This window comes from Pempheris klunzingeri, chromosome 19, assembly GCF_042242105.1.
Source record: "Pempheris klunzingeri isolate RE-2024b chromosome 19, fPemKlu1.hap1, whole genome shotgun sequence".
NCBI lineage: Eukaryota > Metazoa > Chordata > Actinopteri > Acropomatiformes > Pempheridae > Pempheris > Pempheris klunzingeri.
This window is the reverse complement of record NC_092030.1, coordinates 5,074,584-5,098,128: the sequence shown is the minus strand read 5'-3', so window position 1 is coordinate 5,098,128 and position 23,545 is coordinate 5,074,584. Positions and strand designations below refer to the sequence as shown.

At 41.8% G+C, this 23,545-nt stretch overlaps 1 protein-coding gene across 1 annotated transcript in view; it reads right to left on the bottom strand.

Moving 5' to 3' along the window:
* The window catches only part of rxraa (retinoid X receptor, alpha a), a 92,443-nt gene that overhangs the window by 11,664 nt on the left and 57,234 nt on the right, over positions 1–23,545 (bottom strand). Inside the window, exons 3-6 of the mRNA XM_070850073.1 lie at positions 21,713–21,951; positions 7,177–7,327; positions 4,687–4,866; positions 803–972 (exon numbers count right to left, since the gene is read on the bottom strand). Coding sequence (XP_070706174.1) covers positions 803–972; positions 4,687–4,866; positions 7,177–7,327; positions 21,713–21,951 — 740 coding nt within the window. The remainder of the gene's footprint in view (positions 1–802; positions 973–4,686; positions 4,867–7,176; positions 7,328–21,712; positions 21,952–23,545) is intronic.

Genomic DNA, 23,545 nt, shown 5'->3' with positions numbered 1-23,545 from the left:
AAGGTGAGCAGGTAAACCAGTGCTCTAGACTAGAAGTAATCACCTCCAGAGGGACTAAAATGGGGAGGACAAACGTTAATCATACCAAAAGTTCAACATAATCACCAGTGGGCAGCTGGGTGTTGATAACCCTCCTAGACTCCAACAAATACAACCAACAGCTTTACTGGAGGAGAGAGAGAAAAGAAATGCTTCTCAAATCAGCATACCTCAACTCTAGTCTACATGGCACTTCTAACTGGATAATGAGTACTATATTTACACTGAAATATGACAAAAGCACTATGCTCTAAACGTGTCACTATGTCAGTTTGTAAAGTGTGCTGATTCTGGACACTGCAATTCAAGGCAAAAATGGTATATAGGAGCCATTTGCGGCTACACTTCTTTGAAAATTTGGACAGTGGCAGAGCAGGAAGATTTCGGACATGGAGTATAAGTCATAAGACCTCAAACATTTTGCTTTCCCTTCTGTAAGTCTTAGTAGAAGTAGTCTGGCATACATTTTAGTGTTTCACTGTGCCTGTACAATGGCCGCTTATCACAGCGGAAAAAAAGAAGCTGTGTTGAGACCATCATCCATATTTTCCAGCTAATTTGTAATCAGGTTAAGGTTACAGTGGGTGAGAATGGAGAATAGTAACCATTTGGCTGCCAAATGCCACCTACCAGCCCCAAGGTTAAATATGAACAATTCACCCACTGTGTGTGTGTGTGTGCGTGCCCATGGGCATGAACATGCACACAAAGTGATAACTTGTTGCGAGTGTTTGCCAAAGAATGTATAAAAATATCAACTCACCGAGTTGGACGGCACACCAAGGTTTGTCTCAATGTAGGTCTCAGTTTTGGGTTCCACTGCCTGCTCAGCCTCTAGGATCTTCTCGACGGGCATGTCCTCGTTGGCGCAGCTGGTGGACTCCACTTCGTTCTCATTTTTGTCCTTGGCTCGCTGGCGCTCCTCCTGAACCGCTGCATGTAACAAAACTGGTTCCGGTCACTACTGCTGTTTTTTGTTTTGTGTTTTCACAATGTCAGCATGTACTCACAAGCACATGCATGTTAAAAGAAAGATTCAGGATTGCAAGCTTATGTCATTTCTAGTGCAACAATCTTGCCTTACCCAAGCCTCGTTTTGAGATGCTAAACATGACTTCTCAAATGACGGGAACCACACTGGTAGATAACTTTGTCTGCTCGGAAGAAAAATGACTGAGGATGAATTGACTGACTAGATAAGGCCCAGTTGCACAGAAGTAGATGAGACAGCTTTTTAACACTGAATCTTGCCTTTGATTAAATGCCTGAATTCTTGCTGATTTTGAGAAAACAAACTGTTCTTCTACATACTCTGGTACACATCAGAAAAATGAATACATAGTTTGGCCCTTGTTTGTATCTCCACACACTTTGACGTACAATATGTGTGTACATGCTTGAATGTGCGTTTGCTTACCCATAAACACTGTCTGCGTGTGTGAGTGCCTGCTTTACTCGGTGTGTCTTGGTAAGCCAATGAATAGTACATGACCCTGAATGTAATATGCGAGTAAACTTATCCAAGACAGTTCAATCATCAATAATTGCTTCTACATTGTGGATGGAATATATGTATGACCTTAGACCTACATTATGCACAATGCAGCAGCGTGGAAATGTTCAAGGACCTTTCTCAGCTTCCTGAGCAAAGAGATGTTCACGCAGTGCTCGGTGACAAACAGCCGGCTCCTTTTATATACAAATCATTTATAGACAGATAAATAATGTACCACATGTCAATCCTTTACACAGTGCATGCCTGCCAGAACAGTTTAAATAAAAAAATCCTGAGCACAAATCAATGAAGACTTTGTATCGTAAATTTTTTTCTCTGTTTCGTGTATAAAAAAACTGATTGAGGCAAGACCGTGTTGGTTCTGCCATCTGATTGGCTTGGCAAGGAGACACAGGAAATGGTTTGTGTGCTGAGCAGACACCGAGACTCACTGTGGCCGAGGCAAGGGAAACCGCACCTCCACCCTCAAGTGAGGATGGAAAAGATGCATGTGTGTGTGTTTTGTCTTTTCAAAAGGCTATAATTTACTTAATTCAAGACACCGCAGAAAAAAGTAGTGCGGCTTTTTACAAGTTTGTCCTCCACACGTGGATTAATAAAAGAAGTTTCGGACATAATGTGTCGAATGATAAAGGGCTTTTGGAAATTCATTGTCAGCATGCAAGCTTACATGCGCACCTGGAGAGCCGGCCTGCCTCACACACACACACACACACATCACACACTGGGTTAGCAAGGATGATCTGTCTTCTTACGTTTCCCCTACTCTGGTTTCTATTCCAAGTCCTGAATCAGAGGCCGTGGTCTTGTTGGGGGGGGGGGGGGGGGGGGGGGGGGGGGGTGGAGAAGGGAAGCAGTGGTTGTTAGAAGAGGAGAGGGAAAGGGGCCCCATTTTAGAGGAACTGCTGTCTGGTGGTGGAGGTCAGCCCAAGGGTAGAATACTTGTGTTGGAGTCAGGGAGAGGTGAGGAGGGCTGAAATCATGTTAGCTTTATTCTTTCCCCCTCCTCCTCTCCTCTCCTGACTGGGAGAGCATAAATTCATTTAATCCTGTTTTTCTGTGGATTCGCTTAGCCTTTTGGGCTACTGCTGCCTTGTTCTCTAACCACAGCCCTCAGGGTGCAGAGGGAGGCTTAGGGAGCACTGTGAGTGAGGCAAAAGGCAGTAAATGATAATATCCTTGAAAGGAGTAAAGAGCCCAACAATGATATAAATACAAGCTAGAGCGAGGAGAGGCCAAGTAAAGGTCAAGACAAATTGGCAAATTATAGAATAAAATCCAAAATGCATTTATCCAAAAAACACGGATCCGTCTTGATCACTCAGCTTTACACAATGAAGCAACATCCCAAACACACGCACCTGCACGTGCACACCTGGTTAACACCTGCTGCCGTCCTTGCTCCACAGCTCTGGGTGTACAGTACATCGTTCAGTATAATCCACGCACTCTATATCTGTATTCTGTAACCGTGGTGACCGTAATGGTGAGAGGCAGTAATTGATTTGTTCAATGTGCGAAAGACTGCTTAACAGCACTGCTAAGAGCGCTAATATTTCTAACACCCTCACAGAGTGTTAAAATTCACACCTCACTGCCTGTTTTTCCCCCTTTGCACAATCCCAGCTCTTCCTGGTCTTAACTGCTCTGCAATTTTTCCTCAAAAGGCGCTTTGCTGTACTGCCCCTCAACCGCACATGGTGGGTAACTGTTTAAAAAATGCCAACATTCATGAACCACTCTCACTTGTTGAGTGAATATGAAAAGCCATTAATCCATTAAAAGAGAATGTCTGTCTGAAGAATGCTTTAGCCTTTATACATACATATATATATATACACACACATACACATTAACTGCTTTGGAAACTTCACATGTGAGCGTCTTTCATCAATACAAAATGCTGTCTTGTTAATGCGTTTCTTTTTACCCCACCGACTCTGCATGTAAGCTGCAAATGGAAGTTTAAATGTGGTGTCACTGTGGAAGCTAAAAGTAGCAGGACTTCGGAATGACATTCATGGTAGTCAAACCTTAACCATGTAAACATTACCGTGGATAATTCTATAATCCCCAGTCTCTACTGAGAGAGGACAGGGTTTCTGTGTTGGAGGAGGGGGGGGGATTTAAGTTTGCAGGAATGTCTGATAGTTGTATCTTGAATAAATCCTTTAATGGTAAAATGAAGCCTGTCCTGTCTACATCAGGATGACATGTTATCCCTCCCAAAAAACGTTCAACGATGCATTGAAGTAGGTTGCTAAACATGCGATGGTTGTTGTCTTAAGTGTCATTAGTAAAAAACAAAAAGTTTGTCACAGGCCAGTCGTGCTCTTTGTTAGTTTTATGCCTTTAGTTGAGACGAAACATGACATAAAGCCTTATTATGTATATGTTATTGATGCCTGTTTAAGTGTTAATTTTATTCTTTAACTGCATTTACAAGGACACAAAATATGAATTTAAGGTCAAAGTTTAGTCTGTCCTCACCATGCAACTGATTAAATCTCTCTAACAATTTGAGGAGCGGTGTGTGCATGCCATTCCTAACATCTAATTTCCAGAATGTGGTGCACGTTTTCATGGTGCTGTGCAATCACAAGACATTATCCAATTTGAGCACTCTGATAAAATTTGGAGCATTCGGTGTCCTGCAAAATAAGCACACTGCAAATCTTTGTGCTTGTGAAAACGAGCTGGTCCACAATAACTAGGTAGGCTGGGGGCACAAGAGCATAAGCGGTGACATCCGGAAGATGCTCAGGAAGCTGAAGTCCACAGCTCCAATGTTATGTTTTCAGTAGACAGCATCACATTCAACGGCAGCTTGAGTGTACTGAGAAATAAAATCAGTCTATGCAGATTCTCCTGTCCTTTTAGAAAATGGTCAGCACACAATGGTGAAAACTGCATTGGTTTAAAAGGTATGACCTGCTGCTATTACCAAATACTACAGAGATTCTGTGTTTCTGGTCACAAAAATACCAAATATGTTCATCCCATTCATTACGCTGCTCCCTCATTTCCTAAAATAGGGCCATTATCTGTGTCTAAATGTGTGTCTTTGTGGATTAGTACACATTTGAGGGAATGGGTAAGTGGGACTTTATCCTCAACGGTATGTGCTGTACCTTCTCTCTTCATGCCCATGGCTAAACACTTCTGGTAGCGGCAGTACTGGCAGCGGTTCCTCTGGCGCTTATCAATGACACAGTCCTTGCTGTCACGACAGGTGTAGGTCAGGTCTTTGCGCACTGTCCTTTTGAAGAAACCTTTGCAGCCCTCACAGCTGTATACTCCATAATGTTTACCTGAGGAGAGACAAGAGACAGAGAGGAGATGGTTTGTCTAATGCATACAGAATACAACAGCTTTCCTGCGTCATATTTTCTCGTCCGTCTCAGTGTCTTATTGTCTAACTGAAACATTAGGTTGTCAGCTTGGTGACAGCCTGATATCAACGGACCCATCAGTTGCTTCTCTCGTCCGGAATAGCAACAATCATGGAGCGCACTGCAACTTTAATAGAAGGTTTTAAAGGAGATCTAAGAACAAAAACCTTTACAGTGACATGCAAACACACATATGCAGGAACAAGCGTCTGAGGCAGCAAAAGAGCAGTTACGGTCAAAGACCTATGAATGTGAACAGTGTGTGTTTGCGGGTTATGTTGAGGTGGCGTGAAGAAAACTGAGGCCTACTGAATGTGAGCTGCAGGGGGGCCTCACGGGTTTGCGTTACGGTACTGTTCTCACATCCCTGTTCCTAACAGCTCCTTTTTTGTTATTGGAGGGATGGAGGCCATTTGCATTCTCCAGTGTTGCTCAAACTGTTTCTTTGTTAGCTCTTTGCTGGTCAGACCACCAGAGAAGATAAATAAAGCCTCCAAGCACACTTAAATGAAGCATGACTTGCTATTAAATTTTGTTTTGATTTTCCCCCTTGGGTCCATGTAGCAGTGATGACGCAGGATGAAACTAAAACTGTCCAAAAAATAAAATACCCAGCTTCATCCTGCGCCTGAAAACGTTTCATGGTTATCCCCCCAAAAACATTTAAACACAAGGTTATTTGTTGACTGCATCTGACAACAGCAAAGAGGACTGCTGTCTAAGACATTAGCCTTGGGCTGACAGTTAGCCACGGGTAAATGTCCTTGTGGTTAAGTGGTTAAGTTAATTCTGACCAAATAACAGCCAGTGATTAAGAAGTGAGCATGTGCTGTGTGAAAAGCCAAAAAGGTCAATGAATTAACACTGATAATGGTATTTCCTGCAAGTTTGAACTTTACACAGAGACATTTCCCTTAGTTTTAAATCCAAAGTATGAGGCAACATTTTGGATCTCCATAAATGATACAGTGAAAGAAGACAATAACACGACAACTGCCAAGATACATAATAACATGTGCAGCCATGTCAACATAAAAGTAGGTTCAACAGTGTTAGATGTTGCAGCTGTTTTTGCAAGTTCTAGTAAGACATTGCACCAAGTCATGTCTTAATGATTTTCAGCTCTGGGGACATGAAAGTGGCAGGAATTTGAACTGAACTTCAAAAGGTTCTCAGAAGGTTGTAACTGTTGTGTCATTCATATATTTCAATATACTGACATGCGACACGTAACAAGACCGACCTGTCTAATCCATAGAATGTATCTTTACAGGGCTATCTGAAAGTGTTCCAGTGGAGATGTGGCCGTGTTCCTACTTTGTGTGACAAATTTCTAAAACAAAAAAAAAATGACGATAGTGGCGTCACAAAGCTTTAAGGAAGGGATCAGACACAGCGCTTCTCTGTTTCAGTCCAGGCTTAACTGAGGTTTGGTTTCATCAAACTGTACAATCTTTTTCCTCATGATCTCAGTTTCTTTTATGTGCTTTCATGGTGCTGCTCTCCTATGCAGTTTCTCAGGAGTGGCTTCTTTCTGGTCTTCTTGCCATTTAACCCAGATTTGTGAAAAATTATACTGACTGTTGTCCTTCCAGGAAGATTTCCCACTGCATGAAGCTGCAGCGTGTAGTTCTGCCAGAGCGGTCCGTGGGCTGTTCTCTGACCAAGGTTCATCTTTGGAGGTTTCTCAGTGTGGTCAGAACACCAGCTTTAGTAAGATGCTGGGTAATCCCACTTTCTTTTCATTTGGTAAAAATGGAGTGTTATGTAATTTTGGCTGTTGAGAAATTATTTTTAGACCATTCCCCACAATTCTTGCCTTAATTACACATACAATTCCCTGGATGTCTTGGTTAGGCTTTGACTCATGCATGGTTAATAGTCATGTCCGATCAATTTACGTTGAGTCATCTCATATTTATAATTTTAATGTATTTATAGGAGTCTGTCAAACCAAATTTAGCATTATGGGTCATTTTACACAGATGAGACACAAACAATCACAAGATGTGTTAAAAGTAAAGTGTGTAAAAGGCCAAACGTGTAGAAAATGAACTAAAGGCAACTTCACACAACTTAAAAAAAAAAAAGACCTAGAATAACGTCATGTCATTTTATTTAAAATATTGAAATAAAGGATTCTGACTTTAGTATTTTGCACAGCGATAGCAATGCTTCCTGTGCAGAGCGTACATACGTGGGTGCTGATCACAGTCTGATGTTACTCACCTGAGGAGCGGTCGCCACAGATGGCGCAGATGTGTTTGGTGAGTGACAGGACCGTGCCTGAGGGCTGGGCGGGCACCTTCATCACGCCGTTGAGGCCCAGCGGTGGCTTAATGTCCTCCGTGCTGCTGACTGAGTTCATTGGAGAGTTCAGCTGGAACATCAACACACACAAACACACACACTGACAGGTCACAAAGCAGCCCTCCTGCACTCAAAACCTGGCAACATCATACCTCCCCGTTACACAAGCCGGCCACATAGCTTAGCTGGTGTGGCATAGTTAGCCGATGACATTAACGACTGAGCAAGGTCCAGCTCTGTTAAAGAGAGAAAAAGGCTTGGTTACACATGCTAACAGGGAAGATAAACCTGACGGGAGTTATGTCATAGTAGATTGTCCTGAACAATTTGCTAAATGCAGAAAGTGAAAGGGATGTTATGACTTCTGATACTCAATACAGATGGTCAGCAGCCCTTAGCAGCAGCTTGTTCATTGCTCCCTCTGTCTCTCTCCTCCCTCCTGTTTCAGATCTAAATCTGGCGCAGCAGGATCCTGCACCACTCCACCCCAGGAACTCTTTTATTCATGCTCTCAACAAGCCCCGCTGGCTGCCCGAATGTTCAGCACTAGCATAACTCCACTGCAAAATTTAACAGTACAGAGGAATAAAGAGACAGCATTTGTTTTAGCAGCAGTGCAACTGCAGCCTTGAGTCTTACTGCGATCGCTGCCTCCCTCCCTCTCTGTAAGAGAGCTTTGAAAAAATTAATCTCAAAGTGACCCTTCTTCTCCTCTTGCTAAAAGTGGAGCACAAGGGGAGACTAATTATCATAACTGGCACCACGCTGTTTCCAGAGGAGATATTAGGAGGCAGGATATAAAATATCCTAAAAAGGTATACGCACGGGATGGAACGGAAGCTAGCAAAGCATGAGCACTATTTAATGAAAAAATGGGTAAAAAGTAAAACCACCGGTCTGGGCTGATGCTAAAACAACGTTAGAGAGGGGAAAGAAAAGGAGGAAATATATGGAACATATTCAGACAAGTGGATCTCCGACAAACACACCCACAACTGAGGGGTGAGAGACGGATCAGGGTTTGCAGAGCAGCCACATGGGCTCGTACAGCCAGACATGTTTTCATTAAGTTACCACATGAGAGACATGTCTGAAGCACCTCTAGGCTCTAAATTTAGCTCAATGTAGCAGAAAAAACCCTGTCCCTGTCTGCAGCAATCGGCAAAACAGAAGGACCGTTTTGTTTTTATAAAGACGAGACATTTATGAGAGTTTGTCGTCATTGGCTGTGTTTACAGTGATCTGACAGAGTACATTAGCTAGGCACTGGAAGAACATAGAGGATGTATACACCACAGCAGATGTTGGCCTTTCTCAAACATGCAGTGTGTAAACTTAACATACTCCCGCACATATGAATGTTGGCGTGTGGCTCCAAAACTCTACATCTGCAACTATGGTTTTTTTTTTTTTTAAGAATTGAATATTGTACAGATCATTTTTCTATCAAGTCAAGTTAAGACTAAAGATTATATTAAAACTATTAAAAAAAAAAAAACACATGAAAGCAGCAGAGAATACTGCTTTAATGTGTTTAAAGAGACCAAACAAGAGTTGGATTTGGTATACATTCATGTTAGTTGTGCATGTGACAGGGAGTATAGCTGAAAAAACTGGTTGATTAACTGATCCACAAACTAATTATTGCTTAAATTTTCTATCAAGCTGAATTATGATGGGTATATTTCACTATTTTCTGACTTTCTATATTCAATAATCAATAGTAAAAACATTCAGCAGAGGCTGAGATACCCCCACCTTCAGTATTTCCCTGTGTGGGTCAAGCTCCCAACAACACTAGGTCACACTCTGCTCTACACTTCCCATAATGCAACTCAATAGCATCTCTCTTTAGATGCTTTCCTCAACTTGTAAATTTGCGTGGTCAGCACACAGCATCAGCTCTTCGTGTCATTAATGTCTGCACAAACAAACCAATGCATCGCTCGAGGAAAGTCTTCAAAACCGTTGCCATCGCCGCAGCATGTTAAGATGTATGAGGAACTATCAGCCTTTAAGGTCTATTACGAGGAAGCAGCTGCTTTGACACACAAGTACACAGTATTCACAAGTTCATCAAAATTGAAGCTTGCACATACATGGAAACAGTTATGCAAAATGAATGTGCACTTGACATATAGTGCACACACAGTCAGGCACACACAGACAAGTACACACCTCGCTGCCGTGGCTACTGGCATCTTCTTTGACCACACACTCTCATACATGATTCCTCTTAAATAGCTTCAAAGTTAGAAAAATGTCAGCAATGCCATATACATTTTCGCCTGAAGCTACAGTATACAGCGCTCTCATTGAGCGAAATCTTCCAAACCACGGTGCTTTGCCATCACATCAAACAGAAAATTCAAAATGTCTCCTTCACATAATTCAGCATGACATATGTGGTGTCATGGGAACTTGACTTGGGAACCTGACTAGAATTTCAAATATAAAGCTTATGTGGGTTTAAATGTTTGGCTGCATTTGAATGATGAATCCACTCGTGGGGGTGAAAAGGTTAGAGCCCCTTTGCCACATGAAAATGTTCAATTCACACCCAGACACACATTCCCGGCCTGCACTTCACACCCACGTTTACACAAATACACACTGAATGCAACACACACGAAGCTATTTTCAAGGCTATCGTCCTGCAGAGCTTTCCGTGTCACGTCTTATACATTATTTCAGTTTTAAAACCGAGAGAAAATTGGAAATCTTTTGCAGAATACCATCATCGTGGCCATAGTTTACACATAGTGACACAGAATTCAAACAAGTATTGTAATCCTTATATAATATATAATATAAATTGCACTATTAAAATGATAACTGATAAAAGAGTAGACGCACCCATTAATTCCTGTCATTATTATCAACTTTATGTTGGTAAAATACTGCCTTTTTTGCAGGGGATGAGACGGGTTTTTGAGAGCATCACTGTGATACAAAAGCACAAACACAGCTGCACCATTTGTCTGGAACCAGCTTCAGCAGCACATGCACACACCATCATCTCAGCACATTCAGCCACACACACACACACACACACACACACACACAACATGAGGTCTTACCTCAATTAAACACCTGAGTCTAGTCTTTTCCCCTGCAGTGCAGCGCTACCAGGGCTGTCTCCTTTGCTGATATGTCTGTATCAAACCCTCTGCCTGACAGAAAAGACTCTTCCACTCACAATCTATTTTCAGTAAACTTGCAACTCAATCTCAGCAACATTGCTCCCCACGGTGGGGTGGGCAAGCTGGGGGGCCTTTCTTTCTCTTCTGCCCCTGGCAATGGAGGCAAGGCGGGGGATTAAAGTGGCTCAGGACCGGTTCTGGAAATAGAATACATGCGCCCTCCCCTACAACATATACATGTGACCCTCCACGGGGAGGTATGCCAGCTGTGTGTTTAGCCATATCGTCTTGGGAAACCCCTTGACGATCCTTTCCTCACATACCGTGTCTGTTTTATTGTTTTTTTGGAGTAGAACGCTCCAAAGTTTTCCAAACTGAGGGACAGAAACAAACGAGGGATATTTAAGATCAAGGACTGGAAATGTGGGCCGTAAGATTCCCTGCAGTGCAATGTACAACATGAGAGCCTGAACCGCTCCAGCTGAATAACACTATTTCATGTGCTGCTGATGTTACATAACATGTTGTGGAGGACATTCGACTGGTACATCCAGTACAGTGGGGGTCTTTGTCTGCTTGTGGGTGTCAGATTCTGCACAGAATTGATAGATGTGATTATATGCCCTGTGCCATCCACTGGCTTCAGCATAATGCTGCAATATCCAAACATGTAAAAGGGAATGAATTAATATGTCCTCAAAGGGGTGTTAGGCCTGGAGAGACATATTAAGAGGCCTAAGAGATGACGCATTATTCGTAGATCAGGCCGTGAGTGTCTTTGGATCACAGAAACACAGTTCAATAAACCTTGTTTTCTGTAAGCTGAGGCTGCAGCTAATGATTATTATCCTTATAAATGTATCCATTATTTTTCCATTGATCTTTTCATCCAGAAAAGGCAAAAAAAAAAGCCACACAATTCAAAGATATTCAATTAACAACAACAACAACATAAAACAGCAGAAAGAGACATTTAATAAGCTGGAAGCGGCAAATGGTTAATAAAATATTGCTCTCATATTAATGGACAAAAGTACAAAAGGATATAGCAACAATCAGCAATCGGTTCAAGTGTCTTTTTGTAACAATACACAAGAAATACTAGATAGAATCTCATCAAAACTTGGCTTGGCTGGTGCGTTTCTCAATCCTAATTCATTTTTAATAGAAAGACTCATCTTGGCAGCAGAGCAGGTTCCCGTAAACTATTAGTATGCTATGACAACACACACGGTGGTGAAATAAAAGGAGAGGAGTCGTCCCTCGAGTGAACAGAGGAGACAGTGGAGGCCTCTGCTTAAGACGGGCTTAGCTCGATTCAGCGAGTCAGAGCACAGACTTTGCTCATAAAGACACTTCAAAAGAAGACATCAAATCCTCGCGCCGCACTCCTCACTGCACAACCCTCATGCGGAACTTCAGTTGCTTTCCAGTTCAAGGGCACCTTTTCTAACACGGCGAAAGTTATCTTCACAGTATTCTTTCAATACGCCCTTACAGAATTCTTTCATAAGGCTTCCCATTATTGCAGTGTTACTTCACAGCCAGGAATAGAACACTCTACTTCGCAGATCTCATTCCACACAACTGTATCAGCCCCTAGACCACAATTAGATTCTGTGGCTTAAATTCATTTTCGTTTTAAGGTAAGAAACTAAAAATGAGCTCAAAAAAATAGAATGAAGAGCAAGGAGGTGCGAGCGGACAGCAGACAACATCCGACCAGCTGCCTCCTGAGAGACGAGGACAGGGCAGGTCACGATGTAACCTAATGATAACCCCGTGTCACCTTTCACCTCTTGACACCTCGCGACAATCACTTCCTTCTAAAAGCAAACTTATCCCAGCGGACCAGCAAAGTATGGGAGGAATGAGCAAGAACTTTCTTCTCATCCCTGCGGTGGGAGTGTGTGAGTGTTATCTGGACACGTATCGGCAGAGATGAGAGGATCAGGTTTCACGCAGGGGTGTGTGTGTTAATGGGTCTGCTCTTCTGTTGCCCTAAGGGTATATTCACGGTGAGACACCCTTTGGGATCAATTACGGCACTGTTACTGACTTTGAAAGACACCTGTTTGAAAGCACATAGTTCACAAACAAGCACAAATCAACAGGCATGTGGGTGGTGGCACGCACACAATAGACAGCAGTAGCAGTTCAGAGTAGCTCAGACTGCAGCTCAGTTATTTGCGGATGAACTTAGGGGTCGTCCGCAGGTCCGTCATGTCACTGTAAGTTTAAAGTCAAACTGAGGAAACGGGAAGGAAGGATGGATTTTAGTCACAATAACATGTGTCAACATGTGACTTTAGAGGGCCCCGTGGAGATGCGTTTGCAGAAAATAAACAAAATGGGAAGCCCCTCATGGAAAAACAGTTCCCTGACACTGCTAAAAAACACTACAGGTATTCTTACTGTCTAAAACAACTATTTTTTTCACAGTAATATTTAATAAAAAGGTTTCAGTAGATTCTGCTGCCTTTTCAGCACAGACTCAGTGACTTAAATTGACCAATCCTCGCATTACTTTAACTGGACCACTTCTTAAGCCAATCTGTAATGACTGTTGTCCTTAATGTCAGCCTTACTAACAACATTTTATTTATGATTTTATGTTTTTTTTAAATGTTATTAATGTGGGCAATCCATGAAACTGTGTTTGGTCTTAATGCTGTGCAGCCTTTTGGATTAATTCAAGATCGTTGGCAGAGGATATAATGGAATGAAAGGGATCCTTTACTTAGATATGGGCTCACAACCTGGCAATCCAAATTTATGCATTAGTGGATTATTAATGATCAGTAAGTGACTACATAAATTATTTGATAACCATTAATAAAGCCTTCAGTGACAACATATAAATCCTACCAAAGTCTGCCAGTAAAATAGCTCCGTGATTATTGTCGCTCAGCTCTAATAAACTACTTTCTCTGCTCTCTCCCAGTGGATAGAATTTAGTAGAAGGAGACATTATTCTAGACAGCTTGGAGGTTTCCAAAACTCACCACATGCTGTGCCACAATAGATGAAATGAATCATCGCAAGCACTGCTGGCGCTCGTGTGTGTGTGTGTGTGTGTGTGTGGTTGTGGGGGGGGTTGGGTGTTCATGTGTTTTGACAGAAACTTTTGTTACAGAAAGAAAGGATATTAAAACTATCAATGGCATGAAAGGCAGCACGCCTTACAGCAGTGAGGTGGGAATACGCAGAGTGACGTTCAACTGTTGTTTCACCTCAGCATGGCAGTATCAGTGCGTGTGTGGGATTGTGTGTGCGCACATAGGGGTGGATCTTTGGCGCACATGTGTATATCTTCATTTCTGCTTCAGGTGTGTGTGCCTGCAGGAGTGTGTTTCTAGATTTCACATGTATGTATAACTAAGTCCTTTGGCATTGTGTGTGTGTGTGTGTGTGTGGATGATGACGAGGTCTGTGGACCCCAACATATCAGCAACATATCAGCTCTTACAACCCTGGGATCATACTCCTGTCACACCACTCAGTAGGGTGTTTGGATTCTAACAACCCTCTCTCCTTCTCCTTTGCTGTTTCCACTACTAAAACGCATGTTTCAGGGTTGCTTTTGCTTGGGTTTTTTCTCTAAGTTGGATCCATCTGGCTTGCTGAGTAGTTAAAATTGCTATGAAAATTTATAGATTCATTTTACTGACCGTTGCCATGTGTGGAAACCAGTTTCGCAATTCCAAAACGGTCTACAAACTGCATAATAAGCCTGTATATGGATGTGATCATGCTCATGTATCTCATCTCTCTGTCACTAAGTGTTTGAACTGTATTACTAAGTCCTCCACCAGTAATTATAACTGTCCACTATTTCATTTGTCAAATAAGTAATTAGTATTTCCATTTTCCAACTGTTAATCAAACAGTGAGTACCCCACTGGTGTTTCCATTGTCCACTGGTTTGTCCTCCAGCTAGTCACCGGAAAATCTGTTCATTGTAAAACATATCACAAAGTATTTTGAATGTCAAAACGAGAGCTACGCAGTGACTAATTCTCTGGTGTGTCCATTATGATCAAGTCATTTATCGTGATCTTCTGAGCATCCTACAGTACTCTACATGAACATGCACCGCCTGGTACTTCTTTTGTGAAACTAGCACACAATCCAGCATTTATTCAAATCGTATTTCAGTGTCAAGCCACCACTGAATTTAACAGCATTTAGATTGATTACATCCTGCAAGCCATTCAGTAGTATTTCCATTGTCCACCATCCAGCAGATAACAGACTGATAAATCCATTAGCAAGTCGTCCTGTTTTTAATAGAGTTGTGTTTTTACTTGTTCATTGGCATGTCAAGCAGGCAATCGTTCACTGCTATTTTTCCTGGCCACTAACAAGTAACCTAGTTTGCTGACAAATGTTCCCATCAGTGATATAGAGTGTGTTACTCCAACAAGAAGTGGGGGCTGACTAACACCACTTCTGGTTTGATGATCAGCTTTTACCTTTTACTTGATCTTATTAGTCTATTTTTATGTTACTTGTATGAAAAAGGTCAGTCTGGTGTTGTCAGTATATTTTTATATACATATACATTTATCTTTCAGCAATGTTTTTTTTTTAATATAAATGGTACTCTGACTAAACAAGCCACATTTGTACAGCTTTTTCATTTGTGCGTTCATATTTTGCTCTTTAGGACTGGTGTGCACACATTTCATGAATATGGAAAAGTTTCTTCTTTACAGATTTCTGAGATGGTTTCAGCTAAGACTGCAGACCTCAGTCAAACACAGTTTTATTTTTCAGCAGAACATGAAAGCACTTTATGTTAAATAAAGATGACGTGGCAAAACCCAACCATCTGGTACATGAAGTAGTATTTCGAAACTCTGACCTATGTTTGCCTCTTTTATTCCATCTTTATGCTGGTTTGCTACAGCATGACATGCATTGTGTTGAGAAAGAATTATGTCCATAACTTTCTGTGCACAGCTATAAGTTTTACAGGTGTGTCAGTGGTGAAAAAAGAATTAGTCATACAGTAAGTGCCATTATACTTCACAGGCATGCCGCAGTGTACATGTCTGTCCACAAACAGTGTTGGATTGCTGTAAGATCACACCACCAGATGCAATTAAAGCCCTAAAGGGATTATTTGAAGCTTTAAAATAAATATGCGCCCTAGGGCATTTAAACCGCAGCGTCTAGATCATGCATTAGCAGGCTGCTCTCTGAAACTTAAACCTAACGTTACTTTTTCTACCCCTTATTGATGCCACCCCCCAACGGCTGATCTCCTGTGTGGCCCCACACATGTCAGAACACACACACACACCCCAGAGACGTCACACTATATAATGTCCATTCTCAAATGAACAGAACAAATAACGACAGTCCCAAATAAATATGTGTTCTTCACAATTTGCATTTCCACTCCATTACTTCCATCAACACACCACTCTGTTGCTACCAGTTTGTTATGTTCTTATTCAATGATTCAACCTTGTCTGTGCTTTCAACCTCTAAAAAAAAAAAAAATTAATTTCATTTTTAATTTTAAACTTTTCTAGCCATCGCTGGTGGCTATATCACTGTTTGACTATCCACTCCTGATTCATAAAGATAAACAGATCGTTGGTTTTATGTGTTGACGACTGTCATTAACAATTTCAAATTCTTCTTTAAAAGCTCCACGATATGAAATGTGATATAACTGCCATATTTTTGGGAATGTACCACCCTAAGGTCATATAGTCAAAATGCAATAATTCAACAGTCAATTGGAAACAGACTGTTCAACACAAAAACAACTTCTCTGTCAACACCCTTGTCAAAAAGCCACCAGGGTTGACACACTGTCTGTAGCAATGTTCTTTTCCTAGTCAAATCAACGCATGTAGCATAGCCTTCAGACTGTAGTTTTCCTTGAGCTAGACGTGCACAAGCAGGCGGGGGTGGAGAGAAAAACATGCAGGAAATTTGCATTAACAGCAGCAACAGCAAATTAACATGGCAAATGGGAAACTTCTTACTAAAATATGAGTAAGTTTACTCATGTAACAGAACAAATTTGAAATAAGCATTTCAATTCAGCATTGCAAGGTTTTCTCTACTAGAAACAAAGAACTAAAGAACTGTGTACTAAACTTCTAGTGAAGCACAACTAAATTAATTCTACACATTAGTTACACTTCCTTGAACTACCACTGCTGGGAAAAAAGTGGTCTCTAAAACTGCCTCTAATTGCTACCTGGAGACAGCTTTAGCAAAAAAAAAAAAAAAAAAAAAAAAATCTTTCCCCTCATCCATTTGAGGGTTGATTGACGTTAGAGAGCCTTAACTGTTCTCCTGGGACCCTACACACTGCCCCTTTGTGCGGCCATTAGAGCCATGCAACCATGATGTCATGCAGAGTGACTACAGCAAGGTCCATCAAAGACCAGAGCAGCGGAATGGACCTTTATTACTCCCACACAGGAAGGGCTTGAGGTCCACTTTCTCTCCCTCCCTCCCTCGTGTGTTGTGCTTCAGTCTCCTAGCGACCCTCACCTAAACACAACGTACCTAAAACTGGTGTCTGACATCACCGCCGCCGCTCATTTATAACTTATTAAGTGCGTGTTCCATTTCTTGTAAAACATTTACACCTTTTTCACATTAGTGTTTTTTGCGTCTCCAGAAACACTCAAGCTTTATATGTATTTTTAAGGCATATTGAGAGACACTGGAGGCCTGTTGTTGGTTTAGGATTCTCAAGAAGGTTCCAGTGGGAGAGCATGGAAGCTAGAAGGGTACAGACCGAGCCGCAAAAAAAATGGAGAATGGGAGTCTGCAGTGGTCTGATGATAAAGAACATCTTTTTTCTGCTGAACAGCCAGACAACTCTCGCCATTGTCACTGGAAGTGTAAAATGTGTTCCAACCCTGCGTATAATCCCTTCCAGCTGCTTGGAGAGTTGTGGTGTCTGCGATTGGGTCTGAATTGTCAGTGAGTTCAAGCCCACAGACATGACCACTGATGGGTCGGATCCTATTGGGCATAGCTGTGGTCTGGCATCGCCCCTGACCAGAGACCCTGGGAAAAGTTTTGCCATCTCTCCCCTCATACAGCTCCAGAATACAAGAGACGACAACCTTTTATAACAACAGAACCACTTAACGAAAGACAAAGCATGCATTTCATGTTGCAGGCGAAGTCAAATTATGTTTATTAGAAGTGTGTGCGGCCCTCCTCACAACAATGCAGATGCTTTTCTGATCTTCAACAATATACGCAGCAGATAACCAAGATGCATTGAGCAGATGTGACGAACCAAAAAAAACAAAAGGACAACCACAATATGTGAGTTTGTCTGGATGTTTGGGACAGAGCTCAAGGGGAAGCACTGTTGTTTGAGATGTAAGAATTGGCTGATGATAAAGGACTGTCTCACTCTTTACATGTGGTTTGGCTTTTGGAGGATGTAAGATTCCAGTGAGAATGGGAGTTTTGTTCATCTAGTCTTGTGCTGTCATCATGTTGTCATTTACGTCTTTGATGTAGGGAAGTTAAGGCTCGCTGTTTTTGGTTTTTACCAATTTTCATTGCAAATTACCCAGGTTCTAAAAAGGGCCACAATGGGTTAATAAGATTTCCACCTGGTTTTCATCTTTCCATCTAAATGTTTTGTTTCCCATTAAAAAGAAAGTAAAACTACACTGTTAGCATTGCAAGTGGTATTTTTCAAACCAGGTTTTCAACCACATTTTTCTATTATCTACATACATGTATGTCCAAGTAACATCTTTAAGAATTCATCTTAACAAATGCAAAATCTGTGTAGTCACAGGTATGTGAGATTACAGTGAGTGTGTGTCCATGCCTATGCGTTTAGGGGTGTGTGTGGTTAGTATAGGTGTGGGTCTTGTACTGGCCTTGGGTGGTTAAGTAGGGAAGAGGCTGAGCTGTGACCTCGTTCCAGTCAGCTGCTCATGAGAACGGCAAGTCAGCCGAGTGTTAAGAGCAAGTGGCATACGCCATCTGACTCAAATCTCGTCTCATCAGAAGTGCCGCGCCTCATAACCACAGGGCCCTGCCACCATCTTTAACCCCTAAGCCGCGCTCTCACATCAAACTGCCGTTCTCCACCCTCACTGAGCAACAGTCAGCCTCTACCATCTCAGTTATGCAAAGGTTCACAGTTAACGGCCCAAATCCTCCCTGTCAGATTTACAGCTGGGTACCATTTGAAAAGTTTCATCACTGACACCCATATGATACTATGGTTCTGGTAGGATAACCAATACTTTTTACTATGTCTTACTTTGTTAATAGAAACAAGTTTTTTGACAATTTACCTTTGCTAGGTCATTTCAGGTCCCCCTATTTAGCATTTATAAACTGTAATAAGTGGTTCACAGCACACTATAATCAATATATATATGTACGACGATGCAGTTAAAGTGTTTATTAATGCATTTGTCAATAACTACACCTCCTGTGGACACACAAGTGGAGGATCCTCTATAAACATAGGAATCATAATACAGTGAAACACAGTTGTGACACATAAAATATGTCCTCATAGGAGAATCAATAATTGTTGTTAATAAACACTTAAGATGTGCTTATATCTGCATACAGCCACATTATAGCGATTATACACCATTCATTAAATGTTTTATACTGCTTATTTGTAAAATACTAAATAGGGATATTAAAGGTAGAGTGTCTGTGATAAAAATAAAGTCAGCCAAACTACACTATTGCGTCAGTTTTAATGTTTACTTGCTTCAACACAAGCAACAAAAGCCAAATGTCTAAGATTTCAGAAATTTGAATTAAAATCAAACAATATTTGAAGAGAAAAAAAATAAACAAAGTAAGCAAGATATGAAATATATTAAAATTCTGTAATGGCAACTTTAATTATTTGACAGTTTGCAATACTTGCTGTCTGCTGCAGACACAATTCAGATGTTACAGAACAAAAACTATTGTGGTTCAACATAAATGTAGAATCAATTTACATAAATGTAGAATCAATTTTTTAATTGTTTCATATGCCCTCAATCTGACCCCAAAGAGTGAGGGGATACTGCTTTACATTTACATGTGTTGACCACACACTAGCATCTCGAAACGGGTGGAGAGCCTTAAAGAAGAGGGTGGTGCTCCTCCGACCTCTCAGTGAGAAAAAGGGTTTTGTAAAAAAGCGTGTTTACTCAAAGGAAGATGTCGTTTCGTTATACAATATTCAAATATCATATCTGAAGTGGTATCATTTTCATTCCAAGTTCACCGGCTGCCGTTAAACACTAACAGTGACCCATTTGTCACATGTGTGTCCATACTTGACAACTGAAGGAATATAATGTAAACAGTACAAACTGCAAAAAAAAGCAGTGTTGGGAATAGTCATGTTTTGGAGCCAATCACACTGGTACCAGCTGTTTCAGCAAATCCAAAACAACGCAGCACCGTTACAGACTGGAGACCAGCCATAACACAAGTTAGGTACATGCTGTAATTACTGTACGTACAGTACTAAAGCTGTCGCCACCAACAGAAACAGCTGTTACCTGCTGTTACAGCTGCCAAAATGGCAGATACTTGAGGCAGTAAGGATAAGCACATGATACTTTTCATGATACTCATAATGCATACGTATTTACATGTTAAATGTGTATACGTACGTGAGCTGTATAACCATTGAAGCTCCTCTTATAGATTTTTTTTTCAAATGAGACGGACAGCGTTGCTACCTCAACATCTAACCTGCATACAAAGTACGCCGCTCCGGGACAGAAACAGCAGCACAGATAAAAGTGTTGGAATTAAAAAGTGTAGAAGAATCAGACGGAGCACGGCGGGGAGGGGGAAGGGAGCTTTCTAGCAATGGAAGATTCTGGCCGCTTTCTGAAACTGCCCCTAATCCACTCTTAACTCCATTACATGTGGGACACTTTGCCGATAAGCCCAACAATAGCGAGGAGAGCCCATTCCAAATAGCATCACATTGCAGACGCACTTTAACACAATTATTAACAAACACAAAAAAAGGGCAGCCACTGCATTTTGGAGGGAAACAATTTTAATTTCAGATATGGCTCCAGACGGAAACTGGGCCACTGCAGGCTTTGATGTCTTAATTGTGTGTGTGTGTGTTTTTTTTTTTAATACCAAAGAAACTGAGGCTTATTGATGGAACAAAAACGTCGAAGACGCAGAGGAAGGATGTGAGAGGAAATGGAGATGGCATGAAAGAGACATGGAATTAAAAAAAAAAAAGAAAAAAGAAAGGGGGAAAAACGAGGAAAGAGGACAGTCAGAAAGAAGAATGAGGGGATAGAGAAGAAAGCAATATGTGGCGGGAGAGAGTGACAAATGTGCCTTCGATATAGAGGAAAGAGTGACAGAGCTGAAGTGCTGTGGAATCCCAGTTGAATAGGCCTTGATTAACTGTGGCATGGGGTCAAAGCTGGGGTCTGTCTGCTAAGGCTTGGCTTAGGAAAATGATATGTGTGTGTGTGTGTGTGTGTGTGTGTGTGTGTTTAAGTGACTGTAATTTGCACTTCTGAGAAATGTGAATACAGTTTGTAAGACATAATAGACAGCCGTTTGTCTGGTCAGTTTATAGAGCAGCTGGTTTCTGAATTTGTCATATTAGTGGCTATGCATGTAAACACACTGTAACCTCTTCTTTGCTTATTTTAAGACTTTTGGGGTAATTCAGAGAATAGATTTACTTTCTAGCTGAAATTCAAACAAATCATCAAGACATCTTCGACTCTATTATTCTTAATTATTATATTGATGGTGGTGATTCCACCAACTGGAAAAGTAAGCATAGATATACATAAACACACACAGCTTCACGTGTACTAACTACTAAAAGCTAACCTACATGCCTTCTGTCCATAATGAGGAATGCATGTGTGCCGTAAAGAGACTTTTATTTGAGGTCATTTCTCAATCCCGCCAAATAACTGTTGGACAGTAGATGAAAACTGGCTCAAACTGACTTTGTGTTTCATGGTGGTCTCATAAAAACAAAAGAATCTAAACGTTGGCAGTTGCTTTTCTTGAGATACATGTTGTTTATGTGTGATATAGATATCAGCATAATAACTGCAATCATCTCACCGACGTGGTTCACGGTTTGTCCACGCATTTGCTCTCGTCTTTGTGACATACTTTACCTCAGTGTTATTCAGTATGTTCTATAGACCGATTCAATATTCCTGAGGGAGCAAGTAACCTTGAAGACACAATGCCTGTATGTGCAGTTGTGGTAATGATACTTTCAGCACGGCGTGTGTGCATCTGCGCTCTTTTTCTGAGTCTGTCACGGGGCTCACCTGGGGGCTGACGCTGGGGCCGTAGCCCATTCCGGGCGAGTTCATGGAGTGGGGGCCCATGGGCGAGCTGATGACAGAGAAGGGTGAGGCCAGGCCGTTCATGGGCGAACTCAGCGTGCTGATGGGTGAGTGGAGAGAGCTGGAGGGCCCCATGGACGTTGGGCTGAGCAGAGACGGGTGCATTCCCCGGTGGGATGTGGGTGAGCCCAGTGGGGAGGAGGTCACCTGCCCTGATGAGTCTGGTCAGAAAAACAGAAAAAAAAAAGGAGGGATGTTTGAATTAAATCTTGATGGTTTGTTGCTGTAACTCATGACCTCATGACCTCTGTGGTTTTTGATTTTTTAAGAAAAAAAACTGTCCACTGAGATGCAACAAATCAGATCCACATTAAGAGTGTTGAAAACCAGTGCAGTTCAGAAAAAGAGGATCTATATCTATAATGCATGTGGCTGATGAGTGGAGCAGTGGGCCCAGGAGAATTAAATATACGACCTTCAATCAGAGCTGAGGGGAAATCCACAGCAAGATTGAAATTAGAGGGGCCGATAAAGATAAGGTCATGTGTACCGTATAAAACCTCTCTTCTCCCTCCTAGACATAGCCCTGCTCTTTACCTTGACTGAGCGGGCCATCTTCCCATCAGCTGTCAACACAGGAGATATGGGACGGGCAGGAGCGCGAGCAAAGATAGAAGGTACTGCGGTATGTCACTGAGAATTTGGCGACAGGGTTGTATATGCACTGATAACTGCCGCCCCCCCCCCTCCCGCCTCATCTTTCAACACAGCCTTTTGCTCTCCCTTAGTTGTTTATTCATGATTATCTACTATTGTATTTCTTTCTTTTCAAACATGATCAAGCGCCGTCATTTTGCAGGTGTTTAACAGACATTCCCACCTGATTGTTGCACATTTCAACTTTTTCATTTATTCAAATTGTTCACCCCTACAGCTGACATATACAGCTTTGGTTCACCTCTGAGTCCTTTGTCCTAACATACCCCCCCCCTCTGCATCGGGGACATAGACTGGTTATGTAATAAGTGGGAGTGTGGCTCGTCTATCAAACTCCCACGTTTCATAAGTGGCCAGGTTCCTCTGTTTCCGTGCGGTGGAATAAAACTGATGGATGGCTCAATGAGTTGACCTGTTCGCAGCAGTTTTCAGCTCTGTCCCAACCGACTTTGCATGATTTTAATTTTTGAGTATACGGGCACGTGGTTCTGTGAGGTGTGTTTCAGCTGTAATATGTCTTGTAAGTGCAAGAAAAAAAAAAAGAAGAAAAGAGGAGCTTTGTGTCTTTTGTCCCCTGCATCAGCAGTCCTCAGGGCAGCAACCTAGCTGGCAGCTCAGCCAAGCCAAACACTTCCTGCACATCCTGCTTGCCTCACGAGGACTTCCTGTAAGCACATTCACACACATACACACATGGGCCCCATCCTTTTGAAAACAAACACACATCCTTCTTAATAAAGGGCTAACAACAGCTCAGCATCTAGCTGTATTAGTTCAGTGTTTAATCCTCTGACTGATACCCCTCAAGCTTCTTTTGCTCTCATTCTTTTTTTTTTTTCCCTAAAATGCTCCCACACACATAATTCCTGAAAAATAAAAAAATAAAAAAAATACAAATATAAACTCTCCTTTAGCCAGCAATTCCCATAACCCTTTGCCAGTTGGGTTTTAATTTAGGCAGATAAAGCGAGCTGTGGTATTAGGGTTGCCAATCTGCCATTGTTGGTCTCAGCAGGGGGGAGCTCAGCTGAGTCCCAGCAAGGCCCCACCTCAAAGGGGGTGAAAGACACAGGATGGGAGGTAGATCGGACGTTTTAT